General features: G+C 47.7%; 1 protein-coding gene across 2 annotated transcripts in view; it reads right to left on the minus strand.

Annotated features, from left to right (window-relative positions):
- ARHGAP25 (Rho GTPase activating protein 25) overlaps positions 1-18,210 on the minus strand; it is a 110,676-nt gene that overhangs the window by 17,871 nt on the left and 74,595 nt on the right. For both annotated transcript variants that reach the window (XM_007464082.1, XM_007464083.1), the window contains 2 exons: positions 14,815-14,931; positions 1,197-1,404 (listed from right to left, as the gene is read on the minus strand). In XM_007464082.1, the coding sequence (XP_007464144.1) occupies positions 1,197-1,404; positions 14,815-14,931 (325 nt within the window). The remainder of the gene's footprint in view (positions 1-1,196; positions 1,405-14,814; positions 14,932-18,210) is intronic.

The following is an 18,210-nucleotide window of genomic DNA, read 5'->3' on the forward strand; positions in this document are numbered from 1 at the left end:
CCTGCTGAAAGCTCTCTAAATCTAATGCCCATAACCTGCTCTAGTTCCAGTAACATCTTCACCTGTTGCTTTCCTGATAAAATACAGCGCCTTGATAAATTAACCTATTGCACGCCAAGGGCAGCAAAGACAGACATATGGTGATCCAAACTAAGACAGGTGGCTTTGAGAATGGAGAGAAACAGACGGGTCTCGGCGATGCTTCCGAGGGAGGGTGGGCATCGCTGGTGATTGGAGTGGGAGGTGAGGGGGAGGGAGGGTGAGACGTTCCACACAGCACCACACTTAGCTGTTCAAGATTTTCCCAGGATCAGCCCGAGTCCTCTATCGTAAATAAGCTCTTGGGGGGATTTCAGCCTTTGGAAACCGGAGGAGTTCAGGCCCGTCTCACTGAATCTTGGTTTATGGGCTGCCGATTTGGAAACAACAGTGGCTCTTCCTTGCCAGCAGGACAAGCGCGTACAGGCAACTGGAGCAAATATTGCACAACAGACAGAAAGTATACAATGTCGGGTGGCGGTTGTACCCGCTGAGCAGGGCAGAGAAGGAAACCTTGGCAGGGTGGCTGCAGCAGCAGGGGCGGGAGGGGGATGGTGGAAGAAATGTCACTGCGCCTGGAATGCCCCAAACAGGACTGGGCAACCTCCACAGAGGAGATTGGGAGAACGCCAAGATGTCGGTATGCACCCCCTCCCAAAGGGTTCAGAACCAAGTTCAGAGTTGCACAGAACTGTGGTCGCCCAAGTTAACAAGAAGTCCTGGCTCTGGCCATTTCTGGAAAGCTGAGGAAGACCATGGAGCCCTTGGATATGGACATGGCGCCTTATCCACCACCCAGAGTCGGTACAGGCAGCTCAGCAATTCTCCACCCCTCATCCGCTCCGAAGTGCGTGCCTTGAGCTAAGTCCCATGTTTCTCCCTTGGTCCACCCTTCCCCTCCCACCGCATCCTAAACGCCTCTTGACTGCCCTGCAAGGCCCCAGTTCTAGTTCCATCATCTCTCACCTAAATGATCAGAATGCTCCTCTAACTGTGTTCCAGGCTCCCAAATTCTGAGTGATGAGCAAAACAAAAGGTTCTTTCTGTTGCAAACCAGGGCTTTTGGAAGCATCTGTGCGAGTCCCATAGCTCAACTGGTAGAGAGAGGTCCTCTCAGCCAAGCAGGGCACAGGGGAGGCGAGACAAGGACGGCATACCTGTCAAAGGAGGGCCGCTCCCCCGCGTCGAAAGCATCTCTCAGCTGCTTTACCAGGTTGTCCTGCCCAGGCAGTCGGAAGATGCCCTCTTCGTTCAGGCCGTGCTCCAGGATGAACTCGGCACACTTCTCCACCAGGATGGGCACCAGGTGGGGGCCGAATTTCTGCTCATAGGCCACGGTCTCATCCAAGCGCTGGCCGAACACCGCTGGGAAGAGAAAAAAGCAGAGCCTGCCCATCACTCTGACTTCCCTTGGAGGAACTGATAGGTCAAAGTGATTTGTCTATGTCTTGATTTTCTGCAATGATACTAAACAAAAGACAGAAGACAAATCACACAGAATATTTCCTGGGGCTCTAAATTGGGGGAGGTCCACTTGAAGCAGCCTGTCAGTCTTTTTCTGTTTGTCCACATTTATCATATTTAAAATAACAACTCACTTTTAATGAGTGCTTGTTTTGTGCTTAGGAATCGTGCTAAATTTGTACACCTTTTCTCATTTAATCTTGACAGGAATCCCACGAGATGTTGATATCATTGTGCCCGCCTTCCTATGAAAGATACTGAGCCTTAGAGGTGCTAATGAACTTGCCAAGGTCAGGGGCCAGGACACAGTACCATCAGAATTCAAGCCCAAGCAGTAAACTCAAGAGAAGCAAGCAGGCCATTTTGAATTCTGCTTGTGTCATGTAGCTTTAAGGCATAATAGTCTATCATGCGGATCTCTCATACCGTATTAAACCATTGCGGCATTTTAAATAATTTACGTTGTTTACCGGGCTCTAATATTATGAGCATGGCCACAGCGAACATGGCCACCCCCCCTAGCAGAGTTCCTGGAATGTATATAGTGCAATGTATAGTTCCTAATTAATTGCTTAATTGATTAATTAACATTTGGCTGGATGAACATAGGCTCTTCCTTCTTTTGGGCTATTTCCTTAGGGCATTCTACATTCCCACATGTAGAATTACTAGTTCAAGTGGTTTGAACATTTTAATGACTACAGTATGCAAATTGCTTTCTAAAAATATTTTTCCAAATTACACTGCCTTCAGTGTAATTCCCTCCCTCCCTTCCCTCCCCTCCCTCCAGCATGTGTGGACCATCTCCACTGAGCCCTGTCAGCACTTGGCTCTATAATTTCCCCACCCCAGCAGTGTAACAAGGTTTGTTTATAAATCAGGACACTGGTTGGCTGGGCCCCGTGCCTTTTGTGCCCTGGAGATTCAGAAGACAGTCATGGTTTCAGCTCTGTCCTGCCTGGCTTTCTCTCTGGCATAATTAGGGCTCTGTTACACTGACCACTCCAGTCGCTAGGACACTGCTCCCAAAGCCCTTTGGTTTCCCCCATGATTCTCTCTGGTTGGTCCCCTTTATCCAGTCTCTAATTAACACGGATGCCACATGTAAAGAGCTGCAGCGATCTCTCTGGAATCCACCGTGTCCTCCCCACTTCCCACTGCCCTAGGTCAGGCTGGACTCCTCTCTCACCTCCCCCTGCTGTGGTCTCCTCTCCTGTAATTGTTCAAAACCCTCCTGCTATTTAAACAACTGGTCTACCTGAGCACGTTTGTCCTTGTTTTTAATAGTCACCCACTTCTTCCCCAGTTGCCACACAGCGATTTTCAAATTCCCCCTTCAAAGCTCCAGGGGTTCCTCAGAGGCCCCTCAGATGCTGAGAGGTGAGGGCATTTTGGAGGAGCTGAGCACGTGGGCCTCCCTCCTCCCTCCTCCCAACCCGACCTGCTGGGTTGTTGTCTGTTTTACTTACAGCATTCCAGTGAGAATGTTTGCTTAAATATGTCTGTGGCTAAAATTTGAAAACCAGGTTGGCATTTGTACTGGCTCCTACCTACCTTTCTGCCTGATCTGGCACCTCAAGCTGATGATCTCAAAGCCCACAGTGCTCTCCAGTCCTCATGCCCTTGCTGAGGCCGTCTGTTTATCTCTCCCTTCCCTGTCTACTAAGATTCTACGTGTTCCTTGGCTCGACTCAATATCATCACCTCTGCCAAGTCTTCCCTGACCCAGCCCGAGGGGTTCCATTGCCACTCTGTGCACCTGTATCCCTTCTGTAATACCCCAATCCCTTGTCCACTGTGTTATTGTCATTTGTAAGTACTATGCCCTCTGCAAGACTGTAGGCTTCCTGAGGCCGGGAGTACGGGGAGGGGTCTCTTGTCATTATCTTGTTTAGCATGGGGCCTGGCCCAACATAGACAGTCAACCAGTTTTGCTGAATTACTTAATGAATTATGTCATCTTTAAGCAAGTACTTTCCGTGATTCATGACAACTTGGGCATTTCTATAGTTTAAACAATAGTAGGGACCCCATCAGTAAATGAATTCAGCTTCACACTAACATCTATTGAGTGCCCTGCATGTGTCAACAGCAGGTCACGTGAAATGGGTTATACAGAAAAGGAGGGACTGTAAGATGTGGTTCTCTCTTTCAATTAGCTTATCACCAAGTTATGAAAATGAAAGGACTCCATGCAAAATAATGAGAAACAGTTAGAGGATGTGAGGAACTATACAGCGTTAGGTTTCTCTTTGTCTATGAAAGGAGCTAGATAGACATTTTCACCAAAGTGGAAGGAAATGATTAAAATGATCTGACTCAAAACAAAGACGAGGAGACATTTGTAAAATTCCCTTTGAGGGGTCCAGGGAGGGCACCCCAAAGGGAGAAGCAGATGCATTTCAGAGTAGTTGAAACTTGGGCTCAAGGAGCCCACTGGATGCCCATGGAGAGAGCTACTGTCACGGAGATGTCAGAGCTGTCAAACATGAGCTCCAACTCTGAGGTCCCAAGGCAGACGATCTGGAATCAAGTTCCTTCTTCCAGCCCTCTGCACAGCCTACCCACCAGCTTTTCTCCTCAACCGAGTCTCTCAGCCGTGTCCTGTGTTCATCTTCTCTTTCTCCTAGGCCCACAGTCAGGCCTTTCAATGTCATTCTCCCCGGGACACTCTTTTACCAACATTCCTTTTCCGTCCAGCATCTCCACCACCCCCTCCATGCCCTTCTCAGGCCACCTAGGTACAGAGCATACCGATGTCCACAAGACCTTCAGCCCAAATCTTCACCACGCAATCCCCTCCCCTCTGCCTCAGCAGGTGACCTTGTTTCCTCCTTCCCTTATCCCCCCAAATGAAGGGCATCATGAGAGAGCCCCCTGGTCTCCAGTCTCTGCCTTTCCTCCTCTGTCCGTCTGCCTGTCCTCTCTCAGGGGAAGAAAAGTACCCTAGGCTTTCCTCTAAGATGATGTTTCTTGAACTGTGGGTTCCATCCTTTTCCACCTCCTCTAGGTCTTCACTCCTCTTTTATACCTTAGATTGAAAGAGCATGTGAGTCTAAATCTTTACCAATTTATTAAAGAATCATCTCTCACCCCTGCTCTCACGCAATCAACTAATACCTGCCTTTCTTCTCTTCACCAATATGCTCATAGAAGAACATGTCTACTTCTGGAGAGAGTCATCCACCCTCATAGCCTCTACTGTTTCCCTTGTTATTCATGTAAACTCTCAATCCATCTCAACCTGGTTTCACAAGCTGCATCTTCCCATCCCATCTGCCCACTAAGATTTCTCGTGCCCTCCTAATGGCCAGATCCGACCTATGTTCATTCCACACTCTACTGGTCTTCTCTGAAGACTCTGTGGTATTGATTCTCCTTCCTTGCCCAAGACTTTCTCCTTATGTGGCTGGGAAACAGTCCACCCTCATTCTAGTCTCATCTCTCTGCAGTCTGCTCTGCATGCTCCGGTACTTGCCCTTCCTCCACCTGCCCCTTCAGGGTGTCATTTCCTAGCATTCCAACTCAGACTTCCCCTCCCTCTAGATGTTATCCTTGGGAAAGTTCATGCAACTCCATGCATTTGGATATCACCTATAAACTGACACATAAATCCGCATACCTGGTCCAATCTCTCTCTATACATCATCTCTATCTCCCTCATTTCTTTCTGCCCCTCTTCTGTGCCTATAAGCCCAACATCTGATGGCAGCTCTCCCATTGTCTTCTCCAATCTCACTCTCATCCCGTCCCCTACTCTCCCATTTCATTGCTTCTCCTACACACTTCCTCACAGGCAATAGCCTTCAATGAATCAAGCAGTCAAGCAGCAGGCACTTTCCTAGGCCTTGAGAGTACAAAGCCATTAACGCAAGGTACCCGCCCTCAAGCAATCCAGTTAGCAAAAGTGTGAGCATTAGAAGTATCTGCAACAACCCTCCATCCTTCTTAACAGATCAGGACCTTTTAAATCCCCTTTAAACTCTTTCTCTTCTCTATCCTCGCTCGTACTGTCCACATTATTGTAATGGTTTCTTTTGCGGTTCTTTTTCTTGAAAATTCCTTCCACTGGAACGAATGAAATCATTTGGCAAATATAGACTGAGCGTCTGCTGTGGACCAGGTTCTTTGGTAGCTGGAGATTACGATAGAAAGAAGGAAAAATAGTCTTTCTCTTAACAACTCTGGAGTGAAGGGGCTTCCCTGGTGGCGCAGTGGTTGAGAGTCCGCCTGCCGATGCAGGGGACACGGGTTCGTGCCCCGGTCCAGGAAGATCCCACATGCCGCGGAGCGGCTGGGCCCGTGAGCCATGGCCGCTGAGCCTGCGCGTCCGGAGCTTGTGCTCCGCAACGGGAGAGGCCACAACAGTGAGAGGCCCGCGTACAGAAAAAAAAAAAGAAAAACCTAATCAATTCAAACCATGGCCCGATACTATACATCTGGTTCTAGAACGTGCCTTTTTGATTTTAATATTTCATAAAAGCCTTTATTCTTTTAAATAGATACATAATAAATAATTGTATTCATACATTAAAATATCTTATGTAAGGAATCTCCTTAAAACACTATAACAGGGGCTTCCCTGGTGGCGCAGTCGTTGAGAGTCCGCCTGCCGATGCAGGGGACACGGGTTCATGCCCCAGTCTGGGAAGATCCCACATGCCGCGGAGCGGCTGGGCCCGTGAGCCATGGCCGCTGAGCCTGCGCGTCCGGAGCCTGTGCTCCACAACGGGAGAGGCCACAGCAGTGAGAGGCCCACGTACCGCAAAAAAAAAAAAAAAAAAAAAAAAAAGACAATTCTGGAGTGAAATCCCTCCCTCCTGCCCACCTGGAAACCTGATTTTCCTGCAGCCTGAGTTCAAACACCTTCTTCTAAGAGGGAGTTGGTTACTCGCTCTGCTGTGCTCATGGTGTTCCCTGTGCATACCTCATCGCTTCTCGTGTCCCTTTATTATGATTTAGTTAAGCATCTCTCTTCCACTGGACTGTGGGCTCCTCAGAGGCAGACAGCCTGCCTGGCTCACCATCTATTTTTACCTCCTGGCACAGAACCTGCCACATGACAGACTAGTCCTCAAAGTGCTGTTACCTGCTGTCTTCCATTCCTCCTGTTGCCCATCTCTTCTCTCCTAAATGTACTCTTCTCAGCACTTCCTCAAACTTGGGCTTGTCAAAGAAATCAATGGCCTCTACATTTTTAAAGTCCAGGGTCAAATTCTTAGTCTTTATCTGAACTGCTCCATCAGCAACATGTGACCCAGCAAATCACCCCTCCTTCTTGAGACAATTTCCCACGTGACTTTTGGTTCTCCATTTATTTGTTTGGCCTCTCGTTCCCTGCCTCCTTCGATGATTCCTCCTTCCTCCCTGTCCTCTAAAGATTGCAGTGTCTCAGGCCCTTCCCTCTGCATCTGCATCTATCTCACGGCTTTAAATATCACCCATATGTCAAAGATTCCAAACTTTCCATCTCCAGCCTAGAAATCAGTCCAAGTTATTCTTACCAAGAAATGACCACGACCTGCTCTAGAGACATCAGGACCCACAGGTCCCTTCTAACAGAGAAAGGGCATCCTTGTTTGTTCAGTTTGTCTAGGTCAGGGATGGTCACTTTTCATCTCACATCGCATATGATGAATTCGGCATCCAAAACATCCCTGGAACTCCAAAGACCCAATCGTGAGTTCTACCTACCGCTGACTTGTGGATCCTGATTGCTACCCTTTGCTCTTGGGTGGACATGAAAGAGCCTAAATATAAGGGAATAGCAAAAAAATCCAGGGAAACTAGGGAAGGGATCAGTGAAGGAGGAAGACGGCACACAGGTACTCAACGACCATTTCCCACGCCAAGGATTCCAAGAGGTGAAACCCAGCTCCCCCTTCTGTGCCATGCCCTCCTAGCTTGCACTCAGTCCTTCAGGGAACTAGTGCCCTACTACTCTTTTTAACCTCTGCTGGCCGCGCGTCCACCCAGAACTGCTCATCACTTTGGACCCGTCACTCTTAACAGACGTATTTCCATCTAAACAGGTACAAATCTTAATTAATTATAATATATAATCTAATTATTAATACAGTTAATTAATTAAGCTAATTTATGACAGACTACCCTAAAAGCTTTCACGTGTGCTCTCATTTAGTCCTCATAAGAACCCTACAGTTTTTCCATTTTATAGATGAGAAAACTGAGACTCAGATTAGGAATCTGTCCAAGGTCATATTTGCCCTGTGATTCTAAAATCAGTACTTTAATCCTTCTTGTTTAAACTCAGTGGAATAAAATTGTCTAGGTGAAATTTCGGACAGCAGCAAGGCTCAAGGGAAGAGAGACAGGGGTAAGCTGCGCAGTTTCTGCTCACAAGCCATCCTCCATTCTTTATTTCTTAAGCCCTCTCCCCAGATTTGCTGGAAAACCCCAGAACACTGCATTGGTTCCGGTAAGCAAAAGTAGAAAGATTAGCTGTCACCTCCTTTCTAACCTAGCTCCTACTTGATCGTCGCTCCAACACTCCTGGATTCAGGACGAGAGCCTCTCCCACCCCACCTCCAGTCCGACCCAGGTCACCGAGAGCCCGCCCTGCCCCTCTCCTCTCTCTCCCCACTGGCCCCGTCCCCAGAGGCTCAGTCCCAGGAGCATCCCCCTCTCAGACAGGAGAGGGAAGGGGAGCTGGGCGAAGTGTCTTTTCGTGGAAGAATTGAACCACAAAATAGGAAAGAAATACCTTTCTTTTGGAGCTTGGGGGTTTTCTTCCTGAAATTCCAGCAAAAGAGCAGTGCCAGGGCAGGAAAGCCACAGCCCAGTTCCCACCGCGGCATCCTGGGAATATGAGGCATGGCGGGGGCCGAGGAATCGTACTTTCTGCTGGGCCAGGCTCAGACCTTCCCTCCTCCCCAAGCTGCAAGAACCATCCCCTCTTGCTGCCAGATCAACACATGCTTGTCAATACTGCTCAGGTTCTGATTCCGGCACTGAAACCATGGGATGTGTCGGCACCTGCCCCGGCCCTCCCTTCCCCCTTCCCACACTACTTTTCCTCCCCACTCACCTTTACACACATGACTCTTGGCTTTTAAAGAGTGAACATAAAGCTGTCAAGGCCCCCGCAATAAAAATAAGTGCCTCCTTTTACTTAGCAGCCAATTGTCAACTGCCATTCAAGGAATACCAGGGAGGTGGGTTAAAAAAAAAGAAAAATCCCACACACAGCCCTTACCAACATCGCTCCATATATCAAAGCCTCTGGCAGGAACACAGGATTTCACTTAGCGCTGATGAAGCCAGCATACCCTTCCCTGGAAGTGACTGAGTTGCATGTGGCTCAGTGGAGCATTCAGAGAGAATGATCTTGGAGGTGGGTTGCCGGGTAAAATGAGATGATTTCCCCCCTCCCATTGAGAAGATTCAGCAAAGAGTGCAGCAGGCCAACTAGACATGCCCAGGAGACTTGAAATGGACTCTCAGCGTCATGGGCAGGATAGGCAGGGGCAGGGAAGGACTGCCAGGAAGGGTCCTGGGCAGTGTGATGCTGCCAACCCAGTTCACCCTTCCATGTGCTCCTAGGAAAGGAGGACTCATCTTTGACACCACAGTCTCCTTCCACGTCAAATTCACTCCCATGTGCTGGCAAGGCTACCACAGAAAACAAGCAAGCCTGTTTACTTCTTTCCATCTCCACCACCCCCACCCTCATCCAAGCCACTTTAGGATGAAGACCCACATCTTTAACATAGCTATCTCCACTGTTCTCACCTTCCTCTCACTCCAGAGCCCATTCTCCTTTCTGCCACAGGACCTTTGCACATGCTATTCCTCTGACTGGGACACTGCTCCTCTTCCCCCTTCTCTGCCTAGCTGGCCTCCACTGGCCTTTCAGATAGAAGCTTAATCATCACTAGCTCAGGGACACCTTCCCTGGACTTCTTAACAAAGACATTTTTTTTCCCCTACATAGCATCATGAGTTTTTTTCTTCATGGTACTTTTCGCCATTGTAATTTTATGGTTTTCCTTGGGGTTTTGTTTCCTTTCTGTGTCTTCTGCTAGACTGTGATCTCCTTGAAAGTAGAGACTTTGTCTTTTCTTTTTTTCTCTCTCTCACTGTTGTACTCCCAGTGCTGGTGCCACGCTTGGCACGTGACACATGGTCAAGAAATATTTGTTGAGTAAATGAATTAAATAAGCATCCGTCTGATGTTAGGATCTCAGGGGAAGGGAGGTGAGGGAATTAATGAAAATAAATAAAAATCATCCCTCGTAATGTCCCCTTTAGCCAGAGAGAAAGAAGCAGGACACATGAGGTAACAGTGAATCACAGAGACCACACTCCCACAGGCTACGCTGGGCTGTGGGTTGTGCAATCTTGCTCTGAAGGCTGCAGAGACCTAAAGAAATGAGAGGGAGAAAGGGAACCTGAGGCATAGAACAATTCCATATTTATACGATCCATGCCTACTGCTGGCAAACACACAAAGACGCTTAAACCAAGCGACCTGCCCCAGGATCTTTCAACCTGCTTGGGTGGAGCAGAATTATGCATAATTTAGTGCAGTGCTTCTGCGCCCAGTGATGGCCCAAGGAAAACTTCAGAGGCCATCCGCCAGAGGAAGAAGGCATAGCAGGTCCCGGCTGAGTAACAATTAGCAGGGTGGCTGCCAGCCTCCTGGGGATGGGATGGAGACCAGGTTTCAATGCGGAGATCCAGGGAAGGCAGAGGCCCCTTACTGAAAGGAGGAGGTGGTTTGGAGAAAGTGGGCAGCTGGGAACCTGGGAACAAGTCACCTGAAGTTGAGGTGTGATCGCCTCCCTTCCCTTTCTCCTACGTAATTCGGGACAGCCTAGAATTGCATCCAGAATTTCTGGGAAAAAATTAAATCTAACCTTTCCAGCTGGCCCCTTAAGAAAAGGTAGGAAAAGAAAGAAAAAAAAAGGGAGTGAGAGAGAGATAAATTGGCTGTCTAGGAAGGAAAAGGCTGGAACACCAAGACGCACCAAAGAGCTGCTCTCCAAGGTGCAGTATTGTGATTTATAATAATAAATATTTTTTCGTCTTCCACCCATTTCCTGGCACAGAGTTCCTAAAACCCTTCAAATTTCCTGTGATGAGAGCGATAAAGTGTCTTTCGTTATGTTAGAGAGGTAATTTTTGGATCCCAGCTAAGGATGGGGGCTGGCTGCCAGGGGAGCCAACCATGTGATTATTGGTTTGGAACTTTCAGTCCCACCCACCAGGGAGGGGAGAGGGGCTGGTGATTGAGCTCAATCACCAATGGCCAATGATTTAATCAATCATGCCTATGTACTAAAGCCTCCAGAAAAGCCCAAAAGGATGAGTTCAGAGAGCTTCTGGGTTGGTGAACCCAAGGAGGTGCAGGTAGAATGGCGCTGGGAGAGGGCATGGAAGCTCCGTGCCCCTTCCCCATACCTTCTCCATGCGTCTCTTCTATCTGGCTGTTCCAGAGCTTTGTTCTACTATAATAAGCCAGTAATCTAGTAAGTAAACTGGTTTCCTCTGTTCTGTGAGCTACTCCAGCAAATTCTTTGAACCCAAGGAGGGGATTGTGGAACTTCCAATCTGTAGCTGGTTGGTTAGACGCACAGGGTACAATCTGGACTTGCCATAGGCATATGAGGGCAGTTTTGTAGGGCTGAGCCATTAAACTATGAAATCTGAAGCTATCTCCAGGTAGATAGCATCAAAATTGAGTTAAATTGTAGAACACCGAGCCGGTGTCCAAGAATTGCTTAGACGTGTGGGGAGCCCTCCCCCTCTCCCCAACACACACCCACTGGAATTGGTCCCAGAATCAAATCAGACAAGGTAAGAGGCGTGTCCAGAGTCAGCTCAGACGCAGGAGGAGCTGCGGGGAAAAGTTAGGGATGCCACGGGGATCGTGTGCCGCGGGGAAGTTGGGGATGCCGCGGGGATCGTGTGCCGCGGGGAAGTTGGGGATGCCGCGGGGATCGTGTGGACCCTCTCTCCCATCAGGGGAGCCAGAAAAGGAGTCGGGGCAGGAAGAAGGCTCAGCTCTGCAGAACTGGCATGAGAACGACTTGGTGGGAAGGGGTTCAATGTGAAACGGGATGATCGGGGGAAGGCTCACTGAAGTGAAGTTTGAGCAAAGACCTGAGGAAAGCAAGGGACCAAGCCGTGCAGCACCCTGAGGAAGGAGGGTTCCAGACAGAGGAAGCAGCCAGTGCAAGGGCCATGAGGCAGGAATGTACCTAGGGTGTCTGGGGAGGAGCAAGGGGGCTGGTGAAGCTGGAGCGAAAGGAGCACTGGAGAGGGTTCTAGAAAACAAGGTCAGAGAGGTCATGGGGGTGGGGGCAGATTGTGCGTGAAGTCATTACAAGGCTTCCGACTTTTCCTCTGAGAGAGAAAGGAAGCTATTAGACAGTGATGAGCAGAGAAGGGTCTTGAGATGACAGGTTTAATAGGTTCACTCTTCTCTCTGTTGAAAACAGACTATAAGAAGGCGAGCCTGGAAGCGTGGAGAGAGTTTGCAGACCACTGCTGAAATTCGAACAAGGCAGCCTGGCGCCTCAACCAGGATGGTAAGTAACAAAGGTGGTGAGAAGTGGGTAGGTTCTGGGTGGGAAAAGTCATAGAAAGTTTCATGAAGAGCTGAAAAAAGACAGCAGCAACATACCTCAGTGACTTTCCAGCGTGTGAGGGGGCATGCCCTGCCGATCTAGTAGACCCAGATCAGAGGCACTTTACAAGGCGAAAGAGGGCCTCCCCAGAGGCAGGAGCCCCAGCCCTGCCCCTCAACGGCTGGGCCCCTTGGACAAATCATTTACTTCCTCAGGACTGAAGTTTCCTGACTTACAAACAGGAAGAGCAAATGTCTGACTTGTCCCAAGACCTCAGACTGGACTCTGCTGTCTTAAAATGCCTTCTCATTCTGAGATCTCTGATTTTGGTTCAATCTGAGAGGCCACGTCAAATCCAGACCTTGTTCTTGGAACACATAAATAGTGCTGAACTCTTATTTCTCCTCCCTTGGACTTTCCTCTGCCTACAGGACTTACGCTTGACTTGCTTCTGACGGTGGTGGCCTCCAAGTGGGGTGAGGGAGAAATCCCCATGTGGGTTTTGACCGTTGCAGCGGTTCACCCTGACAAGGCTGAGCAGAGCACCACACGGGGCATGGATGCCGGTCACAGTGCCTCCACAGCATTTTAATTTATTTTTTATTTTTTAATTTTTTTTGCGGTACGTGGGCCTCTCACTGTTGTGGCCTCTCCCGTTGCGGAGCACAGGATCCGGAAGCACAGGCTCAGAGGCCATGGCTCACCGGCCCAGCCGCTCCGCAGCATGTGGGATCTTCCCGGACCGGGGCATGAACCCGTGTCCCCTGCATCGGCAGGCGGACTCTCAACCACCGCACCAGCAGGGAAGCCCTCCACAGCATTTTGGCTCAGAACAGGTACAAAATTTAGACGACATGTGCTACCCTTGTCACTGCAGACAGCCTAAAGCACTGGACCAGGGAAAACAGAAAACGTCAGCCACCACACAATCCAGGGCAATAAGGAAGGTCACAGGTCAGACCATCCAGGCTGAGCAGCACATAACAGAGCTTTAATAAATAAACCCCTCATCTCAACCTGATTAGCACCATAAAAAATACTGTGTTTAGGAACTGGGAAATGGTTAATGAAGCTACACTCCTCTTTTTTGTAATAGGTTGCAGCTATTTGTATGAGGCAGGCACTCAAATTAGGCTGTCCCATCCAAGTCACTTCTTTTCTCGCAGCCCCTCCTGGGCAGGTCACTGGCCACAGGACTTCCTCCCTGCCCCAGATCCTGACCACAGCTGAGCCAGGAGTTTGGAAGGGGGCGGCACCAGAGGCTGAGCTCAGCCTCTGCTGGTACTCCAGGGATAAATATAGGAAAGCTGGGGCTGGCACAGCAGTATTTGGGACAGGCGTGAGCGCTAGAGGGCTGTTAACTAGACAAAAACAGGCAGGCAAAGTGGAATGGGAAGTTGCGTGGCCCCAGGGAAACTGACAGGATAAGCTCAGGCTGATCAGTTCTCAGCCCCAGTCCCTTCAGTCCTCCTGGAAGTTCCTGCCCTTGGTTACTTGGAGTAGCTTGCACCTGCCCAGCAAATACCTCTTTCTTGCTTAATATCATTTGGATAAAATTTATCAATTAAGATTATACAGCCCTTTGGGAAAATTAAGCTAGAAAATAAACAGTGTTGAACTGCATGAATCCTGTGTTTGTCATCCTGAGAAACAAGTATGTATATATGAACACCGGCTGGAAGGAAAATATAAAAACACCTCTGGTAGTTTCAGGAGTGATTATTTTCCTATATTTTTTCAAATGTCCACAAAATTGTTAAGATGTTCATAATTTTTGAAAGAAGTTATTGGGCAATCAAATAAATATTTAATATTTGAGCTATAACAGCCCCCCCCCCCGGAATAATTTCCAAAATAACAGGCAGCATAACTGATAAATAATCATAAATTATACCATTATCCTGGAGTTGACACAAATGAGTGTGTTCCTAAAAAAGTTGAAGGAAAAAGGTCACGTGAGATTGTGTCATTAGTTCTTTCATATTTTTATGAAAGGAACAAACGCATAGTGGATTCACCTGTCGGTTAATTTTAGATTTTTTTCACATTAGTTATTCACAGGCAGGGCCCTCCTGCAGTGTGGACACAACACTGGGTGTTCTCAGAGAGCTCAAACACTTGAGCTTGTAACCTTGAACTTGAGCTTATAAACTCAAACACTTGTAACCCAGAAAAGTGTTCAACCCTGAATTCACTGTGTACCTGTAAGACGGCAGACACAATTCCGGAACCTCTCCCCCTTGTGACCACCCCAACTCTGGACAGCAGCTTTAGTTTCCTGTGTTGATCAGCCTAACTTATGCTTTCAGCACAGATCTTGCCAGCAACCTTCTTGGGTTCCCAAACCCCCATAACTGGACAGGCTCTTGGTACCACTGAAGGTTAGTACTGCCAGGAACCGGGGTCAGCTGGTCCAACCTGTTCATTTTACAGATGAGAGCACTGTGTCCAGAGAGGAGAAAGGACTGCTTGCTTCAGAGCATCACACACATTTGCCGATGAGTGCAAAGGGCTTGCAGTCCTTCCAGCTAATCTGGAGTTGGCTTTGACATCACCCAGGGAGGGAAGTTAGAGCCTTGGCAATGAGCATGGCCTCAGAGTTGTCCTCTGGCGGTCTTCTCTGAACACTGTTCAAGGAAAGCTCTTGTCTGAAACTGCTTGCTTCCCATCCTTGAGATGTCACAGACACCTGTCCAGGAAAGCCTGCAGGAGTCCTTACCTCCAGAGGGTGTGCCAGCGACTCTCCTAAGGAATTTAACCCACTCCTCCATTTCCGCCTGGGAGCTGGCCATGAGGACATAGGAGTCCTGTCCCGTGCGACTCTGGTCACATGAGGCTGGAGGAAGAAGTAACACTAATGAAGGTCATACATTGGTCAGGGGCCAGAGCAAGGGGCAGTGAGGGGAAGCTGAGCCTGAATTGCTTCTTTGGTCCAATTAAACAAGCAGTCAAACAGCACAAAAGCATCTACTTTTCCTCAGCAGAACTGAGTATCTACGCACCTTTATTGTTCTTGCTGGAGCTCTAATCCTATACACAAATCATTGAACTCAGTGGTTTGCAGCTGAGATGATTTGGGCTGAGATCTGTCCCCATGGAGGACAGAAGCCATTTCCTATCAAAAATTAAGAGGAAGCTCAAGGGGCAGTGTCAGGACAAGAGGAGACAGGCTCAGCCCATACGATTCTGAAACCTAAGTCCATCACGCCAATCATGGATAACTTCCTAGGCTACCCTGAGCTCAGCTGTGGGGTTGGAGGAGGGAACAGCAACTCAGGAGGGAGGGGCAACGAGCACTGTGTGCCTTTCTTATGAATCGGTGCCTCCTGTTCAGGATTACTGCCCTCCTGCCTGCATGAAGACATTGCAGATGTTAGGCTCTCGATACATAGCTGATGGACAAATGAAGTTTGTTAGGACATTCTTTATTGTTTTCACTTTAAACCCAAGTTTGCAGACAGACATCTGTAGTATGTCTTGGGTTGGTGTTATCAAATGGACAAAAGGGTGGAAGAAAAAACAAGGGGGCAGAGTGGGGAGAGGAGACCAAGAGAAAGAATAAGAGAAAGTGACAAAGAGAGAAAAATAGGGAGAAAGGAGAGGAGAGGGAAAAGGGGCACATCAAACATAGGCCTTACAAAGTGCAAGAAAATAACAGCAATCCCTTTCAATTACAGGATACTCTTAAATCTCACATTGCTTTAGGGGACATCAAGCCATTCTTCTCAAAATATCAGGACATTTCCTTCAAAAAGAGCCTGTTTTGCTACCATATGACCCAGCAATTCCACTCCTGGGTATTTATCTGAAAAAACCAAAAACACTAATTTGAAAAGATACATGCACCCCGATGTTCATAGCATTATTTGCAATTCCCAAGATATGGAAGCAACCTAAGTGCCCATTAACAGATGAATGGATAAAGAAGATGTGGTATATATGTATATATATATATATATACAATGGAATATTACTTAGCCCCAAAAAAGAACAAAATTTTGCCATTTGCAGCAACATGGATGAACTTGGAGGGCATCATGCTAAGTGAAATAAGTCAGAGAAAGACAAATACCATATGATATCGCTTATATGTGATATCTAAAAAATACGACAAACTAGTGAATGTAACAAAAAAAGAAGCAAACTCACAGATATAGAGAACAAACTAGTGGTTACCAGTGGGGAGAGGGATGGGGGAGGGGCAATAGAGGGGTAGGGGATTAAGAGGAACAAACTATTGGGTATAAAATAAGCTACAGGGATATATTGCACAACATGGGAATATACCCAATATTTTATAATAACTATAAACGGGGTAGAACCTTCAAAAACTGTGAATTGTACACCTGTAATTTATATAATACTGTACCTCAACTAAACTTCAACTTTTAAAAAGCTTTAAAAAAAGACCCTGGGCTTCCCTGGCGGCGCAGTGGTTGAGAGTCTGCCTGCACATGCAGGGGACGCAGGTTTGTGCCCCGGTCCGGGAAGATCCCACATGCCGCGGAGCGGATAGGCCCGTGAGCCATGGCCGCTGGGCCTGCGCGTCCGGAGCCTATGCTCCGCAACGGGAGAGGCCACAACAGTGAGAGGCCCGCGAACCGCAAAAAAAAAAAAAAAAAAAAAAAAAAAAAGACCCTGTACTAGCTGCCCACTTGGGCCCAAACCTGTATTTTCTTACATAGCAACAAAATACTTTCAAAGTGCCTTTGTTTTCAGTCTCTTCAACCCATCTTAATATTACCCAGCCTCACTTTCTTTTACACTTTGAGACAACCTGATTCTGAATCCACCTTATCACTGGGTCATCAGCTCTTCTGCCCAGAAGGGTCAGCCCATGGAAGTGCTGGTCACTGAGGAATATCCTGAAACTGGGTGTTTCCAGAAGTAAGATGGGCAGTAAAAAGCCCTCAGGGCAGAACTAAAGAATCCCATAGGAAACACAACATCCTTTAGTAATAGAGTAGGGCTCTAGTATCATTTCCGCGCTACAAATGGAAATGAAGCCCAGAGATGCAAAGGGCCTTGCCCATTGGTACCCAGTAAGTTACCACCAAACTCAAGGCAAGGCCATGGATCTTTCTCCCAATAGTTTCCACCAGCTCATACTGATTCAAATTTGACCTTGGCCAAAATTTATCTGGTATCCTTCTCTGCCATGCCTACACTCCAGTCTATGACGTTATCAAGAACATGGCTTCTCAGTTTTCTCTCATTCCTGAGAGATTCCTTTAGTTCCGTCATGGCAACACCACTGAGAAATATCCAGCTCTCAGGATGTTCCTCAATGACCAGGGCTTCCATGGACTGATCTTTCTGATTAGAAGAGCTGACGACAAGATGGATTGAGAAGTCAGTCATCCCAAAGGGTAAGGAAGGTGAGGCTGAGTAATATTAAGATAGATTCGAGAGACAAGAACCAAAGGGAATTTGAAAATTCTTTGTTACCCTTCAAAACAATGAAAGTCTGGGCACATTGGGGTGCGAGGAAGAGCTGTCTTTGAGGGAAACTGCCTGACATTAACACAAAGCCCATGAACAGCATCTCTGCCCTCAGGCACATACTTTCTCTGACTGAAACAGTCTGTTCAGCCTGTGTCACCTATTGGGCTTCCACCCCTGTCAGAAAGGAACCTCCCTTTTCTTCCCCTGCCTAAGGAACTCCTATCCATCCTATAAAACCCAGTGCAAATGTTATCTTCTCTAAGGACCCTTCCTTCAAACCTCCCCCTCCCACTCCAGGTGGAGTGCGGATTCACTTTTCTAAATCTCTTAACATCCTATCATCACCTTTATCACAGCAGTAGCTAAATTATCCTGAACATCGGTTTCCTTATCATTAAAATTGAATTTATTACTTAATACGTCCAAAGCTAAAGCCCTGATCTTCCACCCAAAACTGGTCACATGCACAAATCTCAGGAGAGCCATCGTTCCTGTTGTTTGCGTGAAAACCTTAGAATCAATCTTGACTTCTCTTTCCTACATCCAATCCATCAGCAAATGAAGCCCTCTCTAGCTTCAAAATGTGTCCAGAAATTGATCATTTCTCACCCCCTTCACTGTTACTATCTCTGACTTGGATAATTACAATAACCTCCTCACTGGCATTCCT

The sequence above is a fragment of the Lipotes vexillifer genome, unplaced genomic scaffold (genome assembly GCF_000442215.2).
Source record: "Lipotes vexillifer unplaced genomic scaffold, Lipotes_vexillifer_v1.1 scaffold311, whole genome shotgun sequence".
Taxonomy (NCBI): Eukaryota; Metazoa; Chordata; class Mammalia; order Artiodactyla; family Lipotidae; genus Lipotes; species Lipotes vexillifer.